Below are 22324 nucleotides of genomic sequence, written 5' to 3'. Positions count from 1 at the left end.
ATGCTTTGTTTATTTCTTTCTCTTTTCAAGTTTTACAAGTTTTTGTGGAAAACAGCTCCACTCCTGGTGTCTGCTATAAATGCCTTCTGAGCTATAAACATGGAATTTATTGCAATTATTGGATAATGAATATAAAAGTGAAGTTAATATAAATAGTAATATGTTACTTTACTGTCAAGCGAGGAATTTAAAGCACAGTAGTAGAATAGTTTTATACCGTTTCCTGTAATTATTATAGGTGAGTAGCCTATTACTATTTCCGCCTCTCAGCTATTACGTAAACTCACTTAAGCTCACAAAATCAAATTTGCACGTTATTCCCCATCCCAGACAGAATAAATATAAAGAATTAGAGTTTATTTAGGTATAAATGTCCATAAATCTCTCCTGACTGGGAGGAGAACCAAAACAGCAACTCACCTGAGCTGCCATCAGCTCACCTGACGGAGAGAATACTTTCTCAAAAAGGAGACTTGGTAAAAAAAAATAAGATGACATAAAAGTTGTCAGTTATTGTTCCAGCAGGGTACACGAGTCAAAAATGGCACCAACATCTTTCAAATATGTACTTGTTTATTAAAAGAGATTTTACGTAGAAACCGAAGGAACTATGAGTCACCCGGAACCTTTGTGATGAGACTTCGTAGTTTCCACACGAACTTGTTTTTTTTCATGCACCGCGGGTGTATTACAAAAAGAGCTCCGTTAAATCTTCAGGCAACTGCTTCAGATTGTCACCTAAAGGAGATCAAAGCAGTCCTGCAAGAGGTGGATTAATGACGGTACACTTGTACTGCACACATCTGCACCAGATTGTGAACCAGAGTCTGAACCAGAGTCAGAGTGTGCAGCAGAGCTAAAGGCGTGCAGATGTCGTGCAGCCTGAGCGGATCCTCGGGGGCTCGGGTCCTCCTGGAGGACGGGCGAGCCCTGATCCTCGGCCGGGGCCCGCAGACCCGGGTGGCCGACAAGAGATGCTCCAGGCACCAGGGTGAGGCGACCATGCCAGCCGGTGTTCTGCAGATTTCTGCTACCTGCCTAGAAATGATACTTTTACGATTTTCAAAGTTTGCATAATTTCTTGCACGATGTAAAATTGATAATATGGGATGTTGAGTGTTTGATCCTTCAAAATACACTACCCATGACATGAATTGCATTACACTTTCTGAACATAATACGATAAAGAGAGAAAAAAAAACAATTATATGGCTTTATTTGATATTCATTCAGTCATTCGCATTTATTTAGCCAGGCAGGTCATTAAGAACACATTCTTATTTACAATGACGGCCTGGCAAGTGACAAGGACCACTTGGGGGAAAAGGAAATTGGCTATGGAGTAAAACACAGTAAAATTGTAGCTCTACAAAGGTAGAAAACCATTAGGGAGCATTTTTTGGCAAAGCAGCAAAAATTGGCAGAACACCGGGTTCAGCGTGACTGGTGCTGCCAGCTGGGGGTTTGGACCACATGCGCCCCGAGCAGCAGACGAGGCTCCCAGAGCCTCTAGTACAAGGGAGACGTGGATCAAAGGGGTTGTGGGGGCTATATGAATATATATATATATATGTATAGCCTATGTTGGTATAGGTTGACAACCTTTCTCTGCCATTTAATTTGATAACACAATCACAGTTTATCCACTATTTGCAAGTCTGTATCTCAGTATGGATACCTTATGGATGATAGAACCATCTGATGAACTCAGCACTAGTTTTAGTTAAATGATGCATGGCCCTTTGTCCACTGTGGAAACGTGGCCCCTGTCTGAGTACAAGCAGTTTATACACTAGCCCAGGGGTCGGCAACCCGCGGCTCTTTAGCGCCGCCCTAGTGGCTCCCTGGAGCTTTTTCAAAAATGTTTGAAAATGGAAATAGATGGGGGAGGGAAATGTATTTTTTGTTTTAATATGGTTTCTTTAGGAGGACATGACATTCTTAATGTTTTCCAATGCTGTAAAAATGTGTAGAATAAATATGGAAAAGTGGATAAAAGTGGATTAAACTTGAATAATTCACGTATTAACAAATTGAAAACTACAATTAAAAAAAAAAACATTTAAAAAAAATCTTTAAAATATATAAAAACTAAATAATATGAAGGTTTAATTGCTTTAAATCTGGATTAAATCCTTTTTTATTATTTTTTTTAATATTTTTGGTGGTGTTTCTATGTAATTTATGCTAAGTCATGTTAGTTGAGCAAAATATGTCATTTAAATTGTGCGTTTCTACCAGCAGGGCGGGTGGCTGTTGGAAACAAACCGGCCAAAGGGATTGTTTCCAAAGGGAAAAAGAGAATAATAACTGAGGGAATAAGAGGATTCAACATTTCTTGGAGCGAATCATTTGCATTCATTGCCTGAATGTTAATAGTATAACTAATATAGATACATACTGCATGTGTTGTCTTCATTCTAAGGCTTATGCAAGACTTTTCATTTTTTGCGGCTCCAGACATATTTGTTTTTTGTGTTTTTGGTCCAATATGGCTCTTTCAACATTTTGGGTTGCCGACCCCTGCACTAGAATAACTTTTATTCATCTTCAAAATGACATTTGCGCTGTTTACAGTAGCAGCAGCATAGCAGAAATGAAGAACACTCACTAGAATAAGATATAATAGAATAAAAACAGAGGCCCAGTATAAAAAGGGAACAGACCAAATTGTACACGTTTTAACTATAGATTCAGGTGTACAACACAAAATAAAATAGCTTTATTTGTTTGTTGATTTATTAAAGGAGTCTGCAGGTTACTTAACTTAGTTGCCCCTGTTTTGTAGGTTTAACAAGTGAAGAAAATAAATCATCACTGAACCCCACATACTCCACACTCTCACTTTATACTCTTAAAAGGTTAATGTTGTGAAAAAGAGGACATTTTTGCACAAGTACCTTGACTCTGACATGTCCAAATTAAAAAATCAGGACATAAGCTTGTGACTTTATTTGAAAATGATGTCATACACTAAGCTATTCAAACTTTCATAATACTGTGACATCACAGACCCAGATGAAAGATTATTATGCAGCCCTGTGTTTAATTCTACCCATCATGCTGTATTAGCTGGACCTCAGAGGTGCTAGTTTTTTTGTTTTTTTTTAAGAGGCAGATTCTGCAGAAAAAAGGGATGGGGCTAAACCTGGTTCCGACTCCACCCCCTGAAACAACTGCTAAAACTGCTGAACAGAGCTGGAAAGATGTGGTTGAAAGTGATTGTGGTACTGGGTTTCTATGGTCAAGCAATCCACTTAATCGTCAGGAAAATTACATTTTACATGGAGTATCATCTTTCTTTTTTTAACCATTGTGTCCTCTTTTAATATCTGGGTATATATAACTTTTAAAGTGAGAATAAAGATATAAACAATAGACACATTCTATAGATAGATATTAGATATGTTATTTAAGGTTACAGCCATTCAAATTGTCCAGTAGCGAACAGTTAATTGATTCGAGGCACAGTGTCATCTATTTCAACAAGCCTTTTAACTATGCAGACTTAACCTTTTGTTTTTACTTTGTACCATTTCAGATTTTATTTTTCATCTTTAAGTTTATGTTTTGACAATTCTTGTCTTGTTTCAGTGAAAGTGGTGGCTTGTTATGCAGACCAGGATGTGGTTGTTACTCAGGTATAAATACAAACGCTTACACTCCACTCAGTAACACGATCAGCCACAAGACTAGTCAGAAATACCTGTTGAGATATGCTTCACTCCGCACAGCCAGCACACGGTGATAAGATCAGTTATGGGTGCACATTTTATTTCAACACACCTTTGTACTGTCATGTAGACCCACCCTGGTCTACAAACTACCTGCAAGTATGTTTTGGTTACTGTTCAAAGTCCATATGTGTCATATTTTTCTCCGCAGCTGGGGCCCAATCCCAGTTTCCTGGATGGTGAGAAACTTGTCCGGAACCAGTCAGGGAAACTCAGGCAGGGAGGCACCCTCTATCTGGTCGACCAGAGCCATCCTTTCACCCTCAGCTTCTCTCTGAGCTCCAACGGCACAGCCTCCAGCATGGCTAAGAGCGGGCTGAAGGCAACAGATAAGACTAAAATGGGAAGGAATGGGAAAGAGGCTCAGTCCAGTCCGACGCCGAAACGCAGCATTAAGGACTTCTTTCCCACTTCTCCCACAAAGGTACAACATCTGGCACTGTTTGGTTACTGAGTTAAAACTTGATCATTGTTTTACATTTCAGTTCCTCTGATTTTTATATCAAATGTGGCTAAAACTAAAAAAAACCATGATGATATTTTTTTTTTTTAATTTATTAACATACAGTGCAAATAACGACAAAAGACGACATCAGTTTGTGCGTGTGTACGTGTAAATAAGATGATGAAAGTAGATACATAAATTGAGAATATTAATTTGAGAGTAAATAAGTAAACAAATAAATAATTATCATATAGAGTGGTGTAGCACGATATAATATAAATATAGCATAATAATATAGTAATATCCTAATATAACATAATTTTTATAAAATATTATAACATATAACCAAATGATATCACCATACCGATATCACCATAATGACATATCATAGTGATATCATCATAATGATATCACCATCACCATATATAACAATATAATAATACTATAGTTTAACATCCCATGAGATTTCATAACTTAATATAATAATACACTATGAAACAATATATCATGATAATGCCAGGAATAATTATTAGAGTTAGAATTGGTCATTTATGTATTGCAATGAGGGCTGATTTTTGTATTATTTTTCTATGAAGCCGTCTAAAAGGCAACTGAGTCCAGACAAAGGACATCCTGATCTGAAGCGACAAAAAAGAGACGAGGATCGGACGATGGAAGACGAAGACGAAGAGGAAGCGAGGCTGGCAGAGGAAAAGCTCAAGCATCTGCAGGAGTTTGCTGAAAAGTCTATGGCAGGGGAGAGCAAAGGCATCCAATCTTCCCCCTCCTCATCATCGATAAAGGCGTGCACGAAGAGCAGCTGGCAGCAGACGGGCAACATGATGTTTTACACTGCTGCAGGCGTCAAAGCAAGTGACAAGGTAAGGGGGGATTTAAATAATAGCCACTCAAAACTAACTGTCATTAGTTTGTGACATTACAGGTGTTATTGTTTCCTAATAAGTTAATAGATTCATATGTTTTTGTTCCTAACCTTCACTAAACTTTGACTTGGATGTAGTTCTACTGTGGTCTGGGTCTTTGATGCCACAGTACTCTGCACATTTAAACTGCTCGCTAAATTACATATTTTCAGATTTAAGCTGCCCCAAACAAAATGACAACATGTTGTCACGAGGCGTTTTAGCTGGCACTCACTTCAGACTTCAGATAGTATGTCCCCTTTAATGTTGTGAGATCATACAGTTTGTGTTTCCTGTCTGCTTCCAGATTGCTGGCTTTGACATTGATGGCTGCATCATCACCACCAAATCTGGCAAAGTCTTTCCTACGGCACCAGACGACTGGAAGTATGTGTGCTCTCCTCAACCTTCCTGCTATATTGCAAACAACTAAGATGTAAAGATGAAACTGTCCCTTTTTTTTTGGCTTATCCATACATGCAGTTTCACATTGTCTAGTCTTATATCAGTTCTGTGTCTTACCTACACAGTTTTTTCTGATTGTCCTTGTGTTTGATTACAAGGATTCTGTATCCTGAGATTCAGCCCCGGCTCGCCAGTTTGCTCAGAAAAGGATACAAGGTGGGAAGAAGCAAAACATTTGCTGATCATGTTTGATTATTTGCTGAATTAAAGCTGGTCAAATATCCTGGACTTTAAAATGCTGTTGTTGTGTTTGTCGCTGTATTTTGTAACCTAAAGCTGCCCCGCTCCCACAGGTGGTGTTCTTCACCAACCAGATGGGCATCACTAGAGGCAAACTGAGACCCGAGGTCTTCAAGTCTAAAGTGGAGGACGTCCTCGCCACCCTGCAGCTGCCAGTGCAGGTTGGTCATGTCGGAGGCTCGCTCTCATCCCGTTTGAACGATGGGTGAAAGGCAGCAGTTGGATCCTCTCTTTGCCTGTGTTTCAGGTGTTTGTAGCAACTGGTCCGGGTCTTTTTAGGAAACCAGTGATGGGAATGTGGAATCACTTGAGTGAGAAGGTGAGTAGAAATGCACAGACACACCCACCCTCATGAAATGGAATAGCCACACCTCATATATGTATAGATATCATACAAAAAGTGGATTATCTGCTTAACTGAGTCAGAGAAACTGTACTATTACTATTATTTACTGTTGTTTCCTCCTCAGGCTAATGACGGTGTGACTGTTGACAAGGCCCAGAGTTTTTATGTCGGAGGTAAGCAGGTTTGGGTGTGTGGCTTTGTTTATTTGACGTGAAACACCCTGAAAATACAGGTGGCTGAGTGATACCACACACGCATATCTGTCTACATTCTGAAAAATAGCATTTACTTCATATTTTTCCCCCCTCACCTCTTTAAAATGGACCCTTAGCAGTCCCCAACAATGAAAAACGTACATTAATGAACCATAATACTCACCGAAGCACACACATGCACAACAGTGTCTGACTTCATATTTTTACCCAGATGCTGCAGGAAGACCTGAGAATTGGGCTCCAGGAAAGAAAAAGAAGGATTTTTCATGCAGTGATCGGCTGGTAACATCTTCCATGTTTACTTGCATCAGTTGTGTCTGGTGCCTTTTCCATCATTGGTCATATATACCATTGATCAATGCACCAAAACACTCATTCTTGGTATCATTGCAGTTTGCTCTGAACATTGGACTGCTGTTCCACACCCCCGAGGAATACTTCCTGGGCTGGAAGAGCGCCCCCTACAGCTTGCCTGAGTTTGACCCTGTGAGTAGAGTATGAGTTTGTTCCCTTTCCTGGTGGTTTTTCCTGTTTAGCTAGTGGGTGATTGCCAGGATTACACAGGCTTTAGCTAAATCCCAGTCTCCACCTTCAAGCCCTAATAATTAAAACCCTGACAAACACACAGCTTGTAACAGCTGGAGAGCTTGAGTCTTTGATTCCTGAGCATTTGTAAAAGTAGTAAGAAAAGGAAGAATTGGCTCGTACAATTACAGCTGCCTGACACGTGGCCTGGGAACAATGCAAGCAAAAACAAGAAGGAAAAACAAAGACGGGCATCCAGTATCTGTTTGACAGGTGCAGTTATAGGACTCTATAAACATAAAACTGGAAAAGCTGATGCTGTCACTTCCACCTAAACGTCACAGCAGATTTTATTCACCACATCATCTCTTTTGAAGAAGTGGTTCTCACACAGTTGATGAATTGCTGTCTTTATCTGAACCACCAGAGGAAGCTTGACTCCACAGCCAGGCTTTACGACCCACCATCAGCCTCGCTCACCTCCAGCGAGACAGAAGTCATCGTTGCCGTGGGTTACCCTGCATGTAAGCATGTGCAACACCTTTTCAGTTAACGTTTCTGGTCTGTCCTCCTGCCACCAACACCCTTCTGATCTTACTCCCGTCTTTGTCTCCAGCTGGTAAATCCACCTTCTTCCACACCCACATTGTTCCAAAGGGCTACGTCTACGTCAACAGGGTGAGTGGACTGTAGAAGGAGAACATGTGACCCGCAGAACATTTGATTTCACACGCAGCAATGTCTTAAATGAGCTTCTGCTTCCCTTTGAGTTTTTACTTCCCTAAGAGGAAATTGATACAGACATTTGGGATGATGTGGAAGATACAAATAAAAATGTGTAGTGACTCTTATTATATTTACTTTTAATCTTATTTTTTTGACACTTTATGACCCTGACATATTTCTTTCTTTTTTGAGTCATCTTCATTTAATTTAATATACATCTATTTGAATTATGTCATTTCAGTAGCAGGTGTTTGTGAGTCTTTGAGGAGTAAAGACAGGCAGATGATCTCCACTGAGCAAACAAATGAAAAAATACAATAATTAAAAAGTGTAAAAATGTTATTTACAAGGATTGGAAAGGATGAATCATTGGTTCTTGGCTCCGTATAGTGTGTACAAAACACTTTGAGACAAAGCTGCACACCTGTGAACTCCTGTCCCTCAGATGGAGCTGCATCTAGAATCGGCGTTCATTCATAGCTGATTTAACCACAAGCATTTAGCAAAAGCCTCACGTTAACCTCGTCCAGAGGAAGCATTAGTATCTGTGCTCGAGGCCAGCTGGGATTAACTGTTGTAACAGTGTACTGGACTGGGGCCTCATCTATAAAGCTTGCTTGCGCAGAAAAAGCGCCTGAAAGTTGCGGAAGCCGCCTTCTACGCAAATCCTCGGATCTAAAAAGAAAAAACTAACCGAAAAATCAGCTTATCTTTACGGCAACTAGGACCCTCCCGTAAGAATTTACTTAAGACACGGGGAACTGGCGACGCAGGCTGTGAGGTGGTGAAATGAAGCCAGATTCATGTCATACTCTTAATAATGTCATCACATATCACAAAATATATCAGACTTAAAATAATAAAATAATAAAATAAAATAATATAGCGCTGATCGTGTTCCTCTGTGTGTGAAGCTCAGTCAGTCAGGACTCTGGTGCTGCTGGAGCTGCAGCCGCGGTGCAGGACACGCCGGGAACCTCCTTCACCGCTTTAGGACAGAACAAATGAGGGGCTGCGTTTAGGGAGCCCCACGGAGCCCCTCATTTCTTCCCTAAAGGGACTCAGATTTGTTTTCATATATATGAGTTTTACGGGCGCGTGAAACCTTTACGTGCGGGTGTATGGTGCCTAAATTATGGCCCCGCGTTAAAACGACGCAGAACCATAAACCCGCCCTGAGCCGCTCTGAGGGGAGACGGGAGGGAGGAGGGGGTGCGGGGCTGCGGGGCCGTTCTCGTATCGCTTTCATACAGTGTCTTGATAATTTGCAATTTAAGGCTGAGCCTACCGTTAGTTTTTAAACTGTAAAAAGTAAGGGGAAAATAAACATGATTTTGAAAAGACGGGGGGACGTGTGTCCCCCTGTTGCATCGGGGAACTCACGGTGTTCCGCGCAGCAACGGCGTGCTGCCACTCACTCGCTTTATTTTATACTATTTATTTTTCTACTTTTACTGTGACCACAAAATAATGTGGTTTTCCTGTCCTCCTCCTCATCAACAACATCTAGATCTCAGATCTCAGTGAAATTCAGTGGCACGGTGGCTCGACACGTTCATTCATTCATTCTGAAGCCAAACAGGTTGCAGGAAGCCACTGCGCATGCTCAGCAGGCTCATTCATATGCAAAATGATTCCATTTTCGGTAGAAAGTGGGCGTGTTGAGGGCGGGATACCAGGCGGATTCACGTGCGCAGCCTTCCAGCTGGACTGTGATTTATAAAGAGAACCTTACGTGGAAGTCTGCGTGCACGCGGTTTTATAGATCCGGATTTTTTTTTGCGCCCGGCATTTTCGGCTTTTGAGCGTACGTGCACTTTTAGTATGACTCCTACGCACTCCATTTTAAATGAGGCCCCTGGTCTGTGAGCAGTCAACAGAGAAACAAAAACTGCAACTTTTAACTTTTAACCTTTTAAGTCTTGTGAGTACAACGGAGTATTAGGGCCAAACTAAGACAAAAAAATTATGAGAATAAAGTCGTAATATTACGATAACAAAGTCGTAATATTACGAGAATAAAGTTGTAATATATTATAAATATATAAATATAACTTCACAAAATGCTCAATATTCCTCATTTTAACACAGGGAGAAGACTGCTCTTCCTTTTAGAGTTCTCATAAATTACCACTTTATTTTCATAATATTACCACTTTATTCTCATAAATTACCACTTTATTCTCGTAATATTACCACTTTATTCTCGTAATATTACCACTTTATTCTCGGAATGTTACAACTTTATTCTTGTAATATTACGACTTTATTCTCGTAATGTTACGACTTTATTCTCGTAATGTTACGACTTTATTCTCGTAATAGTACGACTTTATTCTCATGATATTACGACTTTATTCTATTACGACTTTATTCTCATAATTTTTACGACTTTATTCTCAATATATTATGACTTTATTCTCGTAATTTCAAATTTTCTTTTGTCTTAGTTTGGCCCTAATACTCCGTCTTACGTGAGAAGAAACGGCAACATAACAAAGTGGTGAAAGCTTAACTCCGAACCTTTTTTTGGAATCTGTTGCAAAAAAATGGGTGTATATTAACAAATTAAAAGAGAGAAGATATTTTAGCTTCAAACTCGACTCACAAATCGAAGTCAAAATAAATGTACAAATCCCCTTTTCCTTTTAATCACATCACCTTCACTTGTGTTGTCTGGTTTGAGGTTGTATTTTGATCAACACACTTTAACCAATGATGGGCACCAACATGACGATGGTGGCTGCTTCCTGCACAGCCGGCATGTTACTGAGCGCTTGGCTTTGTTTTCCTGTATCAGGACACACTGGGCTCGTGGCAGAGCTGCGTGTCGGCGTGTGAGCGTGCTCTGAGAGAGGGCCGCAGCGTTGCCGTGGACAACACCAACCCAGACCCAGAGTCTCGCAAACGGTGAGTCCCAGCCGTATCCCTACGTCCTTTTTGTTGTTGAGCATGTTTCATTATCTTTCCATACTCATACACCCCCTGAGCTACACCTTTTGTGTAAACAACCTTCACTAGAATGACTAATTAATGCACTAAAATATGATTACACGCAGACCAGTGAGTGTGTTTGCAGATGGTGTGGAGACATCCAGCGTGTGTTTATTCTGAACCTCAGGTTAAGTAGCTTTTCTCACGGCCGATGCTTTATTTGCTCACTGGGATGGATTCCTTCATGCGGTTGACTGCAGGAAAATTCAGCGGTCGATCAGCTGCCCCGTCCATGAGAACAGGAGCAGTGCAGGGCTCTCAAAGATGAAAATACAGGACTGTCTCAGAAAATTAGAATATTGGGATTTTCTGTAATGCAATTACAAAAACAAAAAAGTCATACATTCTGGATTCATTACAAATCAACTGAAATATTGCAAGCCTTTTATTATTTTAATATTGCTGATCATGGCTTACAGCTTAAGAAAACTCAAATATCCTATCTCAAAAAATTTGAATATTCTGGGAATCTTAATCTTAAGCTGTAAGCCATAATCAGCAATATTAAAATAATAAAAGGCTTGCAATATTTCAGTTGCTTTGTAATGAATCCAGAATGCATGACATTTTTGTTTTTTTAAATTGCATTACAGAAAATAAAGAACTTTATCACAATATTCTAATTTTCTGAGACAGTCGTGTACATACTTGCAGATATGGTGCTGCACTTCAACTTGAAATCCATGATATCAGACTTGGCTTGATGTGTGATATCATGTACCACATGAGGCTGTCCGTTCCAGCATGCTTCATACTTGGGGAGGGAAAAAAAGCAGGGATGGATACAGGACAGATTGTTACTTCATTAATAATTTACAGGAATCAAGCTCACAAGGGCAAAATAAATCCTGGAGACTATATCAGTCCAACCCTCCTTAAAATAAGAAGTAACAAAAAGCCAATTACAAAAATGACCACATGAAGGATTCTTGTGGTGATAAAAAAAACTAGACTCATACTGGCTTTTATGTGATGACAGTAGGGGGCGCTGTCTACCTTTTATCTTGGACTAAAAATGCTCCGGCAGCTCAGGAACGCGACAACCTGCTACACAACCTCACAAAACAGAGAAACTCATGTCAGTGAATTTCTCAAGATTGGAGTGTGAGATTGAGGCCGTTGTGAAGCTTTGTCCTCCTCTAGTGTTTACATTTTTTGTTTGACTGTTTTTCTAATAGTGACCCACAATTTTCAACAAGCATGATGCACTAAGTGAGTGTATTTTTCAGATATGTGGACGTTGCCAAGGCAGCAGGCGTGTCTTGTCGCTGTTTCCAGTTCTCCGCCTCTCTGCATCAAGCCAAGCACAACAACAGAGTAAGACTCGCCTCTCCCTCACCTTTTCACCCTCGTCACGCTTTCACCCTTGTGCTGGCACGGTTTGAGCATTTTTCAATGTCGTTACCAGTTCCGTGAGATGGCTCCATCCGACGGCAAACACGCCAAGGTCAACGACATGATTTTCCACAGTTACAAGTGAGTGAACTAGTACTGTAACCCTGAACGCACTAAGATACGCACTTTTAAAACCTGCTGGTTTTATCTTCGCCTCTTGTTCATCGTGGTTTCCGGTGCCGACAGCTCTTGAGTGTACTGACTGCTGTGATCCGACTCTTCCCTGGACAGGAAACAGTTCGTGGCTCCGGCCCTGTCTGAGGGATTCTCCCAGATCCTGCAGGTCCACTTTGTTCCGAGCTTCAGCGACAGCCAGAGTGAATCTCTGTTCAGACTGTTCTCCGAGGGCTGACAACGTAACGTGGGAATCGCCGCAGTCACGCAGTGAACATGCAGAGGAGATCAGCGGATGGACTTCTGAGTGTACGGGTGGACATCTGCGTGGTGCCTTCATGTTCTCGTTAACCCGGACGCCAACTCCCTTCAAGTACCAGTGATGTCAACCAGACGTCTTACTCAGAATCAAATGGTTTATTCAGACAGTTGGATTACATAAAGATAGTTTGAGTAATTATGTTGTGTACAATTCAGTAAAGAGAAAAGGTTATTGGAAGAAAGAGCAACAATTACTTCTTTTTTTTTTCATATGGTATCCATGATTTGCCTACAGACGTCTTCCACTGATGCAACGTTTCTGCATCTCAGCCGTGAGATAATATTTTCCCACTTGACAATAAAGCTTTAGCAAAAGAAAGTCAGGTGCTGCTTCTGGTAATTTATTCTGACTAATGTTCATGATTAATTCTGTCAAGTAAAAAAAAAACTTTTTTAAAGTAATAAACTACCTGTAGTGGTGGTTATCACAACAAGAGAACGAGCAATAATAATAATAACAATACACTCCAAAGAGGAAAAAAGTCCCCACCTGGATTTAACCGAGTAAATAGTTGGAGCCTCTAATTGAATAAATGCTGCATGGAAGATTATATTTCTGCTGGCCACGAGTTATTTAACCCTAACTGATGCAGCAGATATATTCTCATTAAAAAAAAAAAAACATGTCTGAGGACAAATCCTGTGGTGGTGTAAAAAATGTTAAATCTGTCACAGACCGGTCAAATTATTTGAAAGCATCAAAAGAGATTGGTGAAACTATTAAAATTGGGGTAAGTACTGTCCAACACATTAAAAACTGGAAGGATAGTGGAGAACCAAGTCCTGCTGCTGTTGGTCAGGTCTCGGTTCAGCAGCACCATCGGCCCAAAGCATGAGGGGAGCAGACTACCTGAATGTACTCAATGACCTGGTTGCTCCTTCAATGGATTTCTTTCTTTCCTGGTGGCACAAGCTTGTTCTAAGATGACAATACCGGGATCCATCAGGCTCAAAGAGGGGAATAGTGGTTCAGGCATGACCCATCATATAGACCGGCCGCCACAGAGTCCAGACCTTAACCCTGATTGAGAACCTTTGGGTTTTGCACAAAGGTCTGACTCTCCAATCATCAATACAAGCTCTCTGGACGAAAATAAATGCAACTTTGCAGAAGCTTATTGGAACAAAGCCACAGCGAATGCATGTTGCGATCAAAGCTATGGGCCAATGAAACATTAGAGTGTGACTTGTTTGGGACCGGCAGTGGAAAAACTGCTTTAAAGGAGAGAGTCTTTTCTGGAAATTGGTAAAAAGAAAAAAAAAACATAATCTTTACTTATGTGATCAGATATTGGCCATAAAATAGAAAATATCTAACATTGCACATTTTGGAAAAGGCTCAACCTTGTTTGTGCTGCTGAAATCTGAAGTTTTCATTCTGATCCTGCTCACTGGACCTCAGGCAGGAACTGGATCTCCCCACCCAGGTGCTGCTTCAGCCACGGCATTATCTCGAAGAGGTCGATGTGAAAGTCTCGAGCGTCGGGCGGAGGCCTGCCGCTGGTTCGGCTGTGGCCGGATCCGGATTGCTTGCACACATCTATGATGCCCCAGCTTAACACTCCCACCTGGGTGAGAAAGCAGGAGACGGGTTTCTCGCCAGCAGCACAAACAGCCTTAAGACTGAAGAAGAAAGAAAAATCCAGACCTGAAAGTAGCGCTTTCTTTTCTGCAGAAACAAGGATCCGCCAGAGTCACCTAGAAACACAGAGGCAGGTGCTGCTAACTGTCATGTGAAGGCTTTATTAGGTCAGTTGCCATGGCTGCGGTTCTGTAGGTGCAGGATGCAGACCTTTGCAGCTGATGGCGTCCTGGTATCCCCTGGTGCCTCCGGTGCAGAGGAATCTCTTAGGGACATACTCATCCATAGTTACATCGATGGGCTGCTCCAGCGTCCGCCTGGCCTTCTCCACACAGCTAGGCCTCTGAAGACGAGTGCACCTCACACTGTAAAACAGCAAATGTGCAACAAGTGCATGTACAGACGAGGGGCTCACCTGACTCTCTGTGTGAATATGTGTCTGTTTGCGTTCCTCCTTCTTGTGAATGAAGAAAGCCGGAGTCTCCTTGTGTGTCAGCAGCTCCTTCCCTGTTCACACGCGTTATTTTACTCTCAAATTCATTCAGGAATCTTAGTTCCTAGTTCTCATTGATTAAAGAGAGGCTAAAGTTTACACACTGTGCGTCTCGCAGGTAGAGTTGATCTTCTTCATGGCCCGGGAGGCCGGTGTGGTACACGGCAAGCAGATAGGTCTGTTGAACAACAAACTTTGTGGATATCTCTTCTTTTTTTTTTTTTTTTCAACAATATCTTTATTTGGTTTTCAAAATCCTTCCAATGATACACAAAAATAAGAATGTTCTTACATAAAAGGAAACGTCAAGGGCAGCTGAATTATTGTCCAGCATTCGAATCATATTTCCTTACAAGTCAGGTTTTTATGAGATATAAAGCAACACTCAGTTTAGTTTTATATGAGAAATGGAAAGGGAAAAAAGAAAAATAAATAAATAAACAAAGCCCCAAACAAAAAAAAAAGAAAGTAACAACAATCAAAACGACAAAGGTTTCTCTATTTTCAAAGGTTAGCCCAAATTATTTCACCATTGTGCATAGTTCAGAAATACAAACTCGAATGTACAATTCACACAGAATAAAGAAATCAAGTATCAAAAGAAAGGAAATTGTTTTAGAACACTGAATATTTCTAGGCAATTTTTTAGGCTATTTCTTTCCAAAGATTCATAAGATTGCATATTAGACCTGTTGGTCCTACGAGGAAACCATGCGAACTATGTCTTCAGTCAGAAGTGTGTTTGGTGTGTGCGTGCGTGCGTGCGTGCGTGCGTGCGTTGTCTCACCTGGCTTTCCAGGACAGTGGGATGCTCCTGTTCGTCTGCACCAGGGCCACATCGTAGTCATAAAACTCGCTTACGTTTCTCTGTTTGAGTGCATAGATGTTATAGTTGGGGTGCATGATCACCTTCTCAGCCTTCACTTCTCCCCCCTCTGGGAAACAAAGACACCGCTTATTGCTGCAACCCAAAGGCTGACCGACATGTGCAAATGGTTTTGCTGTTGTGAAACTCACTGTAGCGTATGCTCACTTCCTTCGGGACTCGGTCTGTGCTCGCCCTGCCGAAGCAGTGGGCCGCTGTCAGCACCCAGTTCTGGCTCACGATGGACCCAGAGCAGGACTTGCCATGTCCCCAGTCTGGCTGTGGTGACAGGAGATGTCCAGGTGAGACAACAACCCGCTTTAAATCCCATCAAACCTTCTTGGGGGAACGAGTCCTTACTGATACCAGAGTCACATGCCAGGGTGTGACGTAGGCCTCCACTGAGTCCTCCCTCTGTTTCTTGGAGATGTCCTCCTGAGCTATCCCACACATTGTCACACTGTTGTCACCTGTGGCAGGAAAGATGATGGTTTGGCTGCATCTCAGGGGCTGTTTTCCCACGTGCGTATCTTCTACTCACTGATGATGCTGTTGAACACCTCTCCCAGCGTTTCATAGCTCTTCAGAATGAAGACGTGCTGCTCGCCGCTTTTCTTTGAGCCCAGAGAGTTCAACTGCTCTTTGTTTACTTGGCTTCCAACGCCAAACACGTACACATCTGAAAAACACACATAGCCTACTGTCTGCAAACGCTAAAATGTTTTTCAGAGAACATTGAAGCAGCAGAAGCTGTTTGGCTCGGTGAGAGCTGACTCCGAGCTCAAGTCCATGCGGTACGCTGTAGCTTTTTAATTAAATGGCTTTGAACAATTTTTGTACCAAATGCAATAGTTTCAATCTGTTTTCTTTTTCCAAATTGTATTAAACCCTATTTTATTTGCAGTAGCACATAGAAAGCATTGATATTTTAACTGATAAAATCAACATTTAAGAAAAAGGTATTTTTGAATGTGATGGCAGCAACACATCCCAGGACGTTGGGACAAGGGGGGCGTTTCCTGGTACGTAACATCTCCTCTTCTCTTAACAACAGTTCAGAGACATCAGGAACCTGAGAAGACCAGTCGTTGGAGTTTTAGGAAAAAATACCAAAAACTGATTGTTGGCCTTTTGCAACACTGCAAAAACAGCTAGAAATAAGCCTAATATTCCACTATTCTAGTCAAAATGGGCTAATTTTACACAAAAACACCACTGCCAATGGGGTAAGAAAGAAGTTCTTGAGTAGAATACTCAAAAATAGCAACAACAACAAAAAAAGGGTCTAAAATAGTCTTCTAGTTTTCTTGAAACAAGGCTTTTCCACGTCCTCAGAAATGAGTTTCTAAGGTGCACAGATCCTCCAGGTTCTCCAAATCCTTTGATGATATTATGGGCTGTAGACGATAGCATAACTTTATGTTTACATGTGGGAACATCACAATTTGTGGATGTGGTGCTTTTTTATTTATTCTATTTAGCAGATTGGATTATTAGGATATTTATATTATTTAGCATATTTATTTTCAGTACAACTTCTTTAACATCAATCTTGCTGCCCATGTACTATTTTGTTTGAGACGGGTTGCAGCCATAAAATTCAAAGTGAGCTGTTTCTCATAAAATGGTCAAATGCCTTACTTTCAGCATCTGACATGATTCTATGTTCTATTGTGAATAACAATTTGGTTTATAGAATTTTGAAAATCATTGCATTTTGTCGACATTACCCAGCATCCTCTCGTTCGTGTGGTCATGGAGGGAGATGTTGTAGCCTATCAAGTGGCGGATCTGGGCCAGGCCGATCTGGGGGTTGGTCCCGGTGTTGGAGTAGCCTGCAGGCAGACAAGCATCAAGAAGAGAGGAGGGTTTTCTTTTTCTCTCTGAAACATAATGCATAAAGGGCAGTTTTGAGTTGGTGTTTGTGAGTCAGTGCCGTCGTACCATCTGTTTCTATGATGATGATGTTCTGAGTCTCATTAAAACGGTTCTTGGCGGCGTTTTGCTTGAAGAAGTTGATCTTCTCACTGACTTCCTTCAGTGCAGAATACAGGTTAGTGCCCGTCTTATCACCGTGGCCTGCAGATGAGCAAATGCACCGCACTGAATCTCCATCAGATACATTTGATTGATCACATTTTTAATCACATTCATAGTGTCCGACACTGATTCATGATTGCTTGAGAAGACGGCTCCCCAGAGGTTAAACAGAGAGGATCTTTCAATACAGAAGCAAATAAGGCATCCTACTGCTGTAGTCGAACTCCATCATGGTATATATGACCTCATCAACGCTGCCACTGTGCATGTCCATGATGTCTACTATAACTTTGGTCTCAGAGGCAAACGACAGCACATGGAAGTTGAGCTGGATGTCGTAGCTGTCCAGCTGCAGAGACAACGAAGATACGCTTCACATTTGCAGAAGGACCAAGAAGAAGAAAAAGCAGACCAAAGTGAATAAACGGTTTCAGACTGTTTCAGAATCAGTTTCTTTGGTGCATACCTTTCTAATCAGAGCAATAGTGGCATTCCTGGATACGTCAAACTCCGCCTTTGTGATGCTTCCTGATGTGTCCAGCAGAATGTAAATATTCATGCGACTGACTTCAGCCACAAGGAAGGATCGGCCGAAGGAAACGACCTCGGCTGATCAAACACACACAAAAAAGACTTTCAGTTGATTTGTGAGAACTGAAAAACAACTTTTTGTACACGTTCGTCAGATGTTAAGCTCTCAACCCACCTTTCTTTTTGTATTCTGGAGAGAATACATCCATCACCCCCGCCAGTGACCCTGCCATGGCTGCAGCCACAGAGCTGGGGGAGTCAAACATGTTCGGACCTGCAACGAAGGGCAGATGTTCTGCACTTAATAAATAAATAATAGATAATAAATAACTTTATTTATCCGTTAGGAACTTCATTTGTGGAAAAGCATCAGCATCAGTGCGTGTACAGATAACATATGCAACAGGACAGTACAGAAACAAACCAAACAATCAATATAAAGCAACATACATTGGGCAATCGCAAGTACTGCTGGACTTAGATGCTGTAAAACCATAGCATAGATAAAATACGAGAGAAAGAGAGATAAAAAATATAAGTCCCCCGTTAAGTGCGTGATAAATACAATTATTTTTTAAAAATATGTATAAAAGCGGGTACAAAAGTGAATAGGTAAGATCAGCTGTTTATGAGTCTGATTGATGAGGGCACGAAGCTTGACATGGCTCTGTTTGTCCTGAATTGTAGTGATCTGTATCTGTGACCTGAAGGGAGGAGCTTATACTGACTGTAGAGTGAGTGTGTGATGTCTGACTTTAGTTACAGTTTGAGTTGATCAGATACGTTTTCTATACTGCCTGGGGACTAAGGTCTGGACTCATTGGTGGCCAAATGTGCTGAGCTTGATGAATCTTTTCTTCTTAAAATAAAATCCTGTCATCAAGATAGTCAAAGGTCTCCTGATTGAAAAACCCAGTCATTCGGTACGGTCATATAGAATAGCTTGTTTTCTCAGTTGACATCACTGAGGAGCAACACAGGTCTGGAAATGCTCTTACTATCAATAATAAACATTGCCATTAATACCACCGTTGATTTACTTCTATTAGATTTCCCTAAAGCTTTAAGTGTTTCTGATTGATGATCATTCAAGACTTTCCCCAGTTTTAATATCGAGTCAGACAGATGTTTCCCCAGTTATCTTAGCTTTAGCTGTGTCCTAACTTTGTATCTGGCCTTTCTGAAACAACGTAAAATCTTTCTCACAAGTCCAGGATGTGTCTGCTGACACGGTGGATGGTTGTCTGAGAAATACATTTTTATTTTTGAAAAGAATCTTGAGTTATTAAAAAAAAAAACGTAAGAAGTTCAATTTCAAAAACCTTGACATCGTGGTGTTGAGCCACTCCACTCCCTGTTCTCCAGGCAAACCCGTTCAGCCGACCCGAGCAGATTCAAGCCAGCATGACACCGGTAAGTCACCTTTTCTCCCAGATAAAAGGTCCCACCTGACCTCTCGGCTCCGGGGGGAATCCCCGGGTCATCGCACTCATCCGCTTCATTGAAACCTACAGACAGAAATGATGATCTTTGTATATTAGAGGTTAAAATAGATTTGGTTTTGTGCTAATTTAAGGCTCAAAATAACATTTCATTGCATATAAGGACATAATTCACTGATATTCAGTGTTCAAATGCTTCCACATGTATCAGCTCCATGGTTACTACTTTGTTGCCATGGTTTCCTCACCGTGGTTGTCACAGACTGGAGGCTCTCCGGTCCAGTCTCCAGAGATGGTGCAGTTTCTCTCGGCCGACCCGTACAGGGTGAACCCGGCCTGGCAGGAGAATCTCTGCGTCGCCCCGGCCCGGAACCACTGGTTCCTGGGTGAGAAGTCCCCGTTGTCCAGTTGGAGCTGGCCCGGACACAACATGTCTGTCACACAGAGAAGACGGAAAACGAGGGTGAGTCGAAAGAGACCGAGAGGATTGGGAAAACGTTTGCCTCCTTCACAGTCATCACCTTTGCAAACGGCCCTGGATGTAAGTCTTCTGGTGGGTAACCTCATGGGCGACCACTCCCCATCAGCGCCACAGATCCTGTAGCTGACCGGGTAGGGGTACCGACCCGGGCCACAGTGAAAGGTCAGGACGCTTCCCTCCAGGCCTCCCTGGGCAGGAAACGCAACTGTTAAATTAAGCTTTCCCGTAAAAGGATTGCTCATCTTTGGGTTTTTTTTCTTGACCACAAAAATCTACTTCCTAAATTTGCTGTCAGATTAAAATACTTTACATTCCTCTTACCAATTTTGACTGTTTTAACAGCTCATGAATCACTGACCGGCCACTTTATGAACCTCACTGCTAGAAAAGCTAATTTAATCACAATAATTTTACTTTAACTATTACAGCCCACCGAGACATGATTCTCAAGCCCTGCTGCCTGTGGTCTCTCTCAGCACGATAATCACACTGCAAAGACGGTACAGAAACTGATTTGCAAAGATTAAAGCAGCTGTTTGTCTACCAAATCCCCAAACACTCAGTCCAATCCAGCTTTTGTGGGGTGCGCTCAGCAAAAACAAGTTTGATCAATAAACCCGACTGCACAACACGGAGGACATACAGGACTGTCTCAGAAAATTAGAATATTGTGATAAAGTCCGTTATTTTCTGTAATGCAAAAATGTCATACATTCTGGATTCATTACAAATCAACTGAAATATTACAAGCCTTTTATTATTTTATTATTGCTGATCATGGCTTACAGCTTAAGAAAACTCAAATATCCTATCTCAAAAAATTTGAATATTCTGGGAATCTTAATCTTAAACTGTAAGCCATAATCACTAATATTAAAATAATAAAAGGCTTGCAATATTTCAGTTGATTTGTAATGAATCCAGAATGTATGACATTTTTGTTTTTTTAATTGCATTAGAGAAAATAAAGAGCTTTATCACAATATTCTAATTTTCGGAGACAGTCCTAGAGGATCCGTTCCTGAGAGCCTGATGTCAAATCTAGTCAATTTTTTGGCACTAGTGGCCTTTATTCAAAGTAGGTGGACAGTAAATGGGCATAGAGAGAGAGGGGGAGTGGGACACACGCAGGAAAGAGCGACAGGCCGGGACTCAAGCCTGCGCTGTCTGCACGAGGGCAGTGGCCTCTGTAAATGGTACCCGCTCAACCCACTGAGCTGTCCAGGGCCCAGAATTGTCTTATTTTAAGCAAAAATATCTTTGCCAACGGGTGAGAAATTTTTCTCATATATAGAATTTTTAAAACTAGAAAATAGTCTAAAATAGTCTTTTAATTTTCATGAAACAAGGCTCTGTGTACCTACCTCAGGTCCGCTGCAGCACCTACCAGTCATATGCTGTTGAACTGAAGTGGTTTGACAACAGGCTTTTACCTGTGAGTAGGTGACGTGTCCACCTTTGATGCTCTCTGTGGTCGAGCAGTTGAGAGCCTGCAAATCATCGTACGCTTCATCTTCATAGTCGTAGTCAGACTCCTGCAGAGACGCTGGAGCACGGAGGGGGAAAGTGTTGACAACACTGCTGCACGGCACGCACACCCATATTACACCACGATCAAATGTGTTTAAAACTGAAATGCTTACCCCCCTGGATGGAGAAGGACAGTACGATCCAGAGTGCAGACTTGACATTCATGGCCAGATGCTGCAGCAGCTGGTTTTGTCTCAAAGCGGCAGGAACCAGAGCCAGAGCGACTTGTCTCCAGCTGCTTTATTTGATATCTGATTATCCATTAACACAGCACCACCAAAGAGAAAGAGAAAGAGAAAGAGAGGAATTGAGAAATTTAGGACAGGCCCCGTTTTAGACTTTTGTTTTTGGTGATACTTCTTCTTTTTTCTTTCTCTTTCTCTTTTTTAGTCTTTACAATGCTGAATTAAAGATACTGAGCCAACATTGTCCTCTAAAACGTTCTTATTTTCCAACACAATTACGTGAAACAGCTTTGCAATTTCAAATCTATATAATGGTTTAAGTACTTCTTGATGATAAACACCTTTCCCGCTCTTAATCCCACCCTGAATTCCTGAGGTTTAGCGCTAAATAACCCAGACTGTGTTGTCCCGGTGCCAGAGTTCCTGATTTCAAAATGTGTGGCAGTTCATGTTTATTTGCACTGGTGTGTTTGTGCGGCCGCTCACGCTGGCTTGGGCGCACAAAGTGTGTGTTACAATTAAACATTTTAAGGGCTTAAACGATCATTTGTGGGTATTACAGATACTTAACAGGGACCCCCACCTCCACCTCAACCCCCCTTCGTCCATCCTTCTCCTGGGCTCAGTCCTCTCAGCTGACTCGGCTTTGCTCAGCATCGTGAGAGAGTTTCTGAACCTCCTTTGTTACATTACCATTTACCAAGAACCACACCTGAACCACACCAAAGGACA

At 41.5% G+C, this 22324-nt stretch overlaps 2 protein-coding genes across 3 annotated transcripts; one reads left to right on the top strand and one right to left on the bottom strand.

Moving 5' to 3' along the window:
- Positions 1-679: 679 nt before the first annotated feature.
- On the top strand, positions 680-12360 carry pnkp (polynucleotide kinase 3'-phosphatase). The gene is made up of 17 exons (XM_061718987.1): positions 680-991; positions 3595-3641; positions 3886-4158; positions 4776-5060; positions 5410-5489; positions 5666-5723; positions 5861-5968; positions 6055-6126; positions 6278-6326; positions 6580-6650; positions 6762-6854; positions 7321-7417; positions 7510-7571; positions 10420-10529; positions 11843-11930; positions 12022-12089; positions 12240-12360. The coding sequence occupies exons 1-17, from the start codon at positions 871-873 to the stop codon at positions 12358-12360; spliced, it is 1803 nt and encodes a 600-aa protein (XP_061574971.1). The 5' UTR covers positions 680-870.
- A 1393-nt stretch (positions 12361-13753) lies between these two features.
- Positions 13754-21641, bottom strand: si:ch1073-280e3.1 (complement C2). 2 transcript variants are annotated; one of them, XM_061718985.1, is made up of 19 exons: positions 21521-21641; positions 21311-21423; positions 19918-20065; positions 19645-19830; positions 19277-19462; positions 18130-18228; positions 17890-18032; positions 17634-17772; positions 17328-17462; positions 17114-17218; positions 15925-16062; positions 15744-15853; positions 15536-15662; positions 15306-15453; positions 14623-14696; positions 14441-14532; positions 14236-14368; positions 14092-14141; positions 13754-14011 (listed from the first exon to the last, which is right to left on the bottom strand). In XM_061718985.1, the coding sequence occupies exons 1-19, from the start codon at positions 21570-21572 to the stop codon at positions 13832-13834; spliced, it is 2358 nt and encodes a 785-aa protein (XP_061574969.1). In that variant the 5' UTR covers positions 21573-21641; the 3' UTR covers positions 13754-13831. The 2 variants fall into 2 exon arrangements, with proteins under 2 accessions (XP_061574969.1, XP_061574968.1); XM_061718984.1 differs by having other exon boundaries at positions 14236-14532.
- Between the last annotated feature and the right edge of the window lie 683 nt (positions 21642-22324).

The sequence above is a fragment of the Cololabis saira genome, chromosome 4, assembly GCF_033807715.1.
Source record: "Cololabis saira isolate AMF1-May2022 chromosome 4, fColSai1.1, whole genome shotgun sequence".
In the NCBI taxonomy this organism is placed as follows: domain Eukaryota; kingdom Metazoa; phylum Chordata; class Actinopteri; order Beloniformes; family Belonidae; genus Cololabis; species Cololabis saira.
This window is presented reverse-complemented; position numbering and strand designations above follow the sequence as displayed.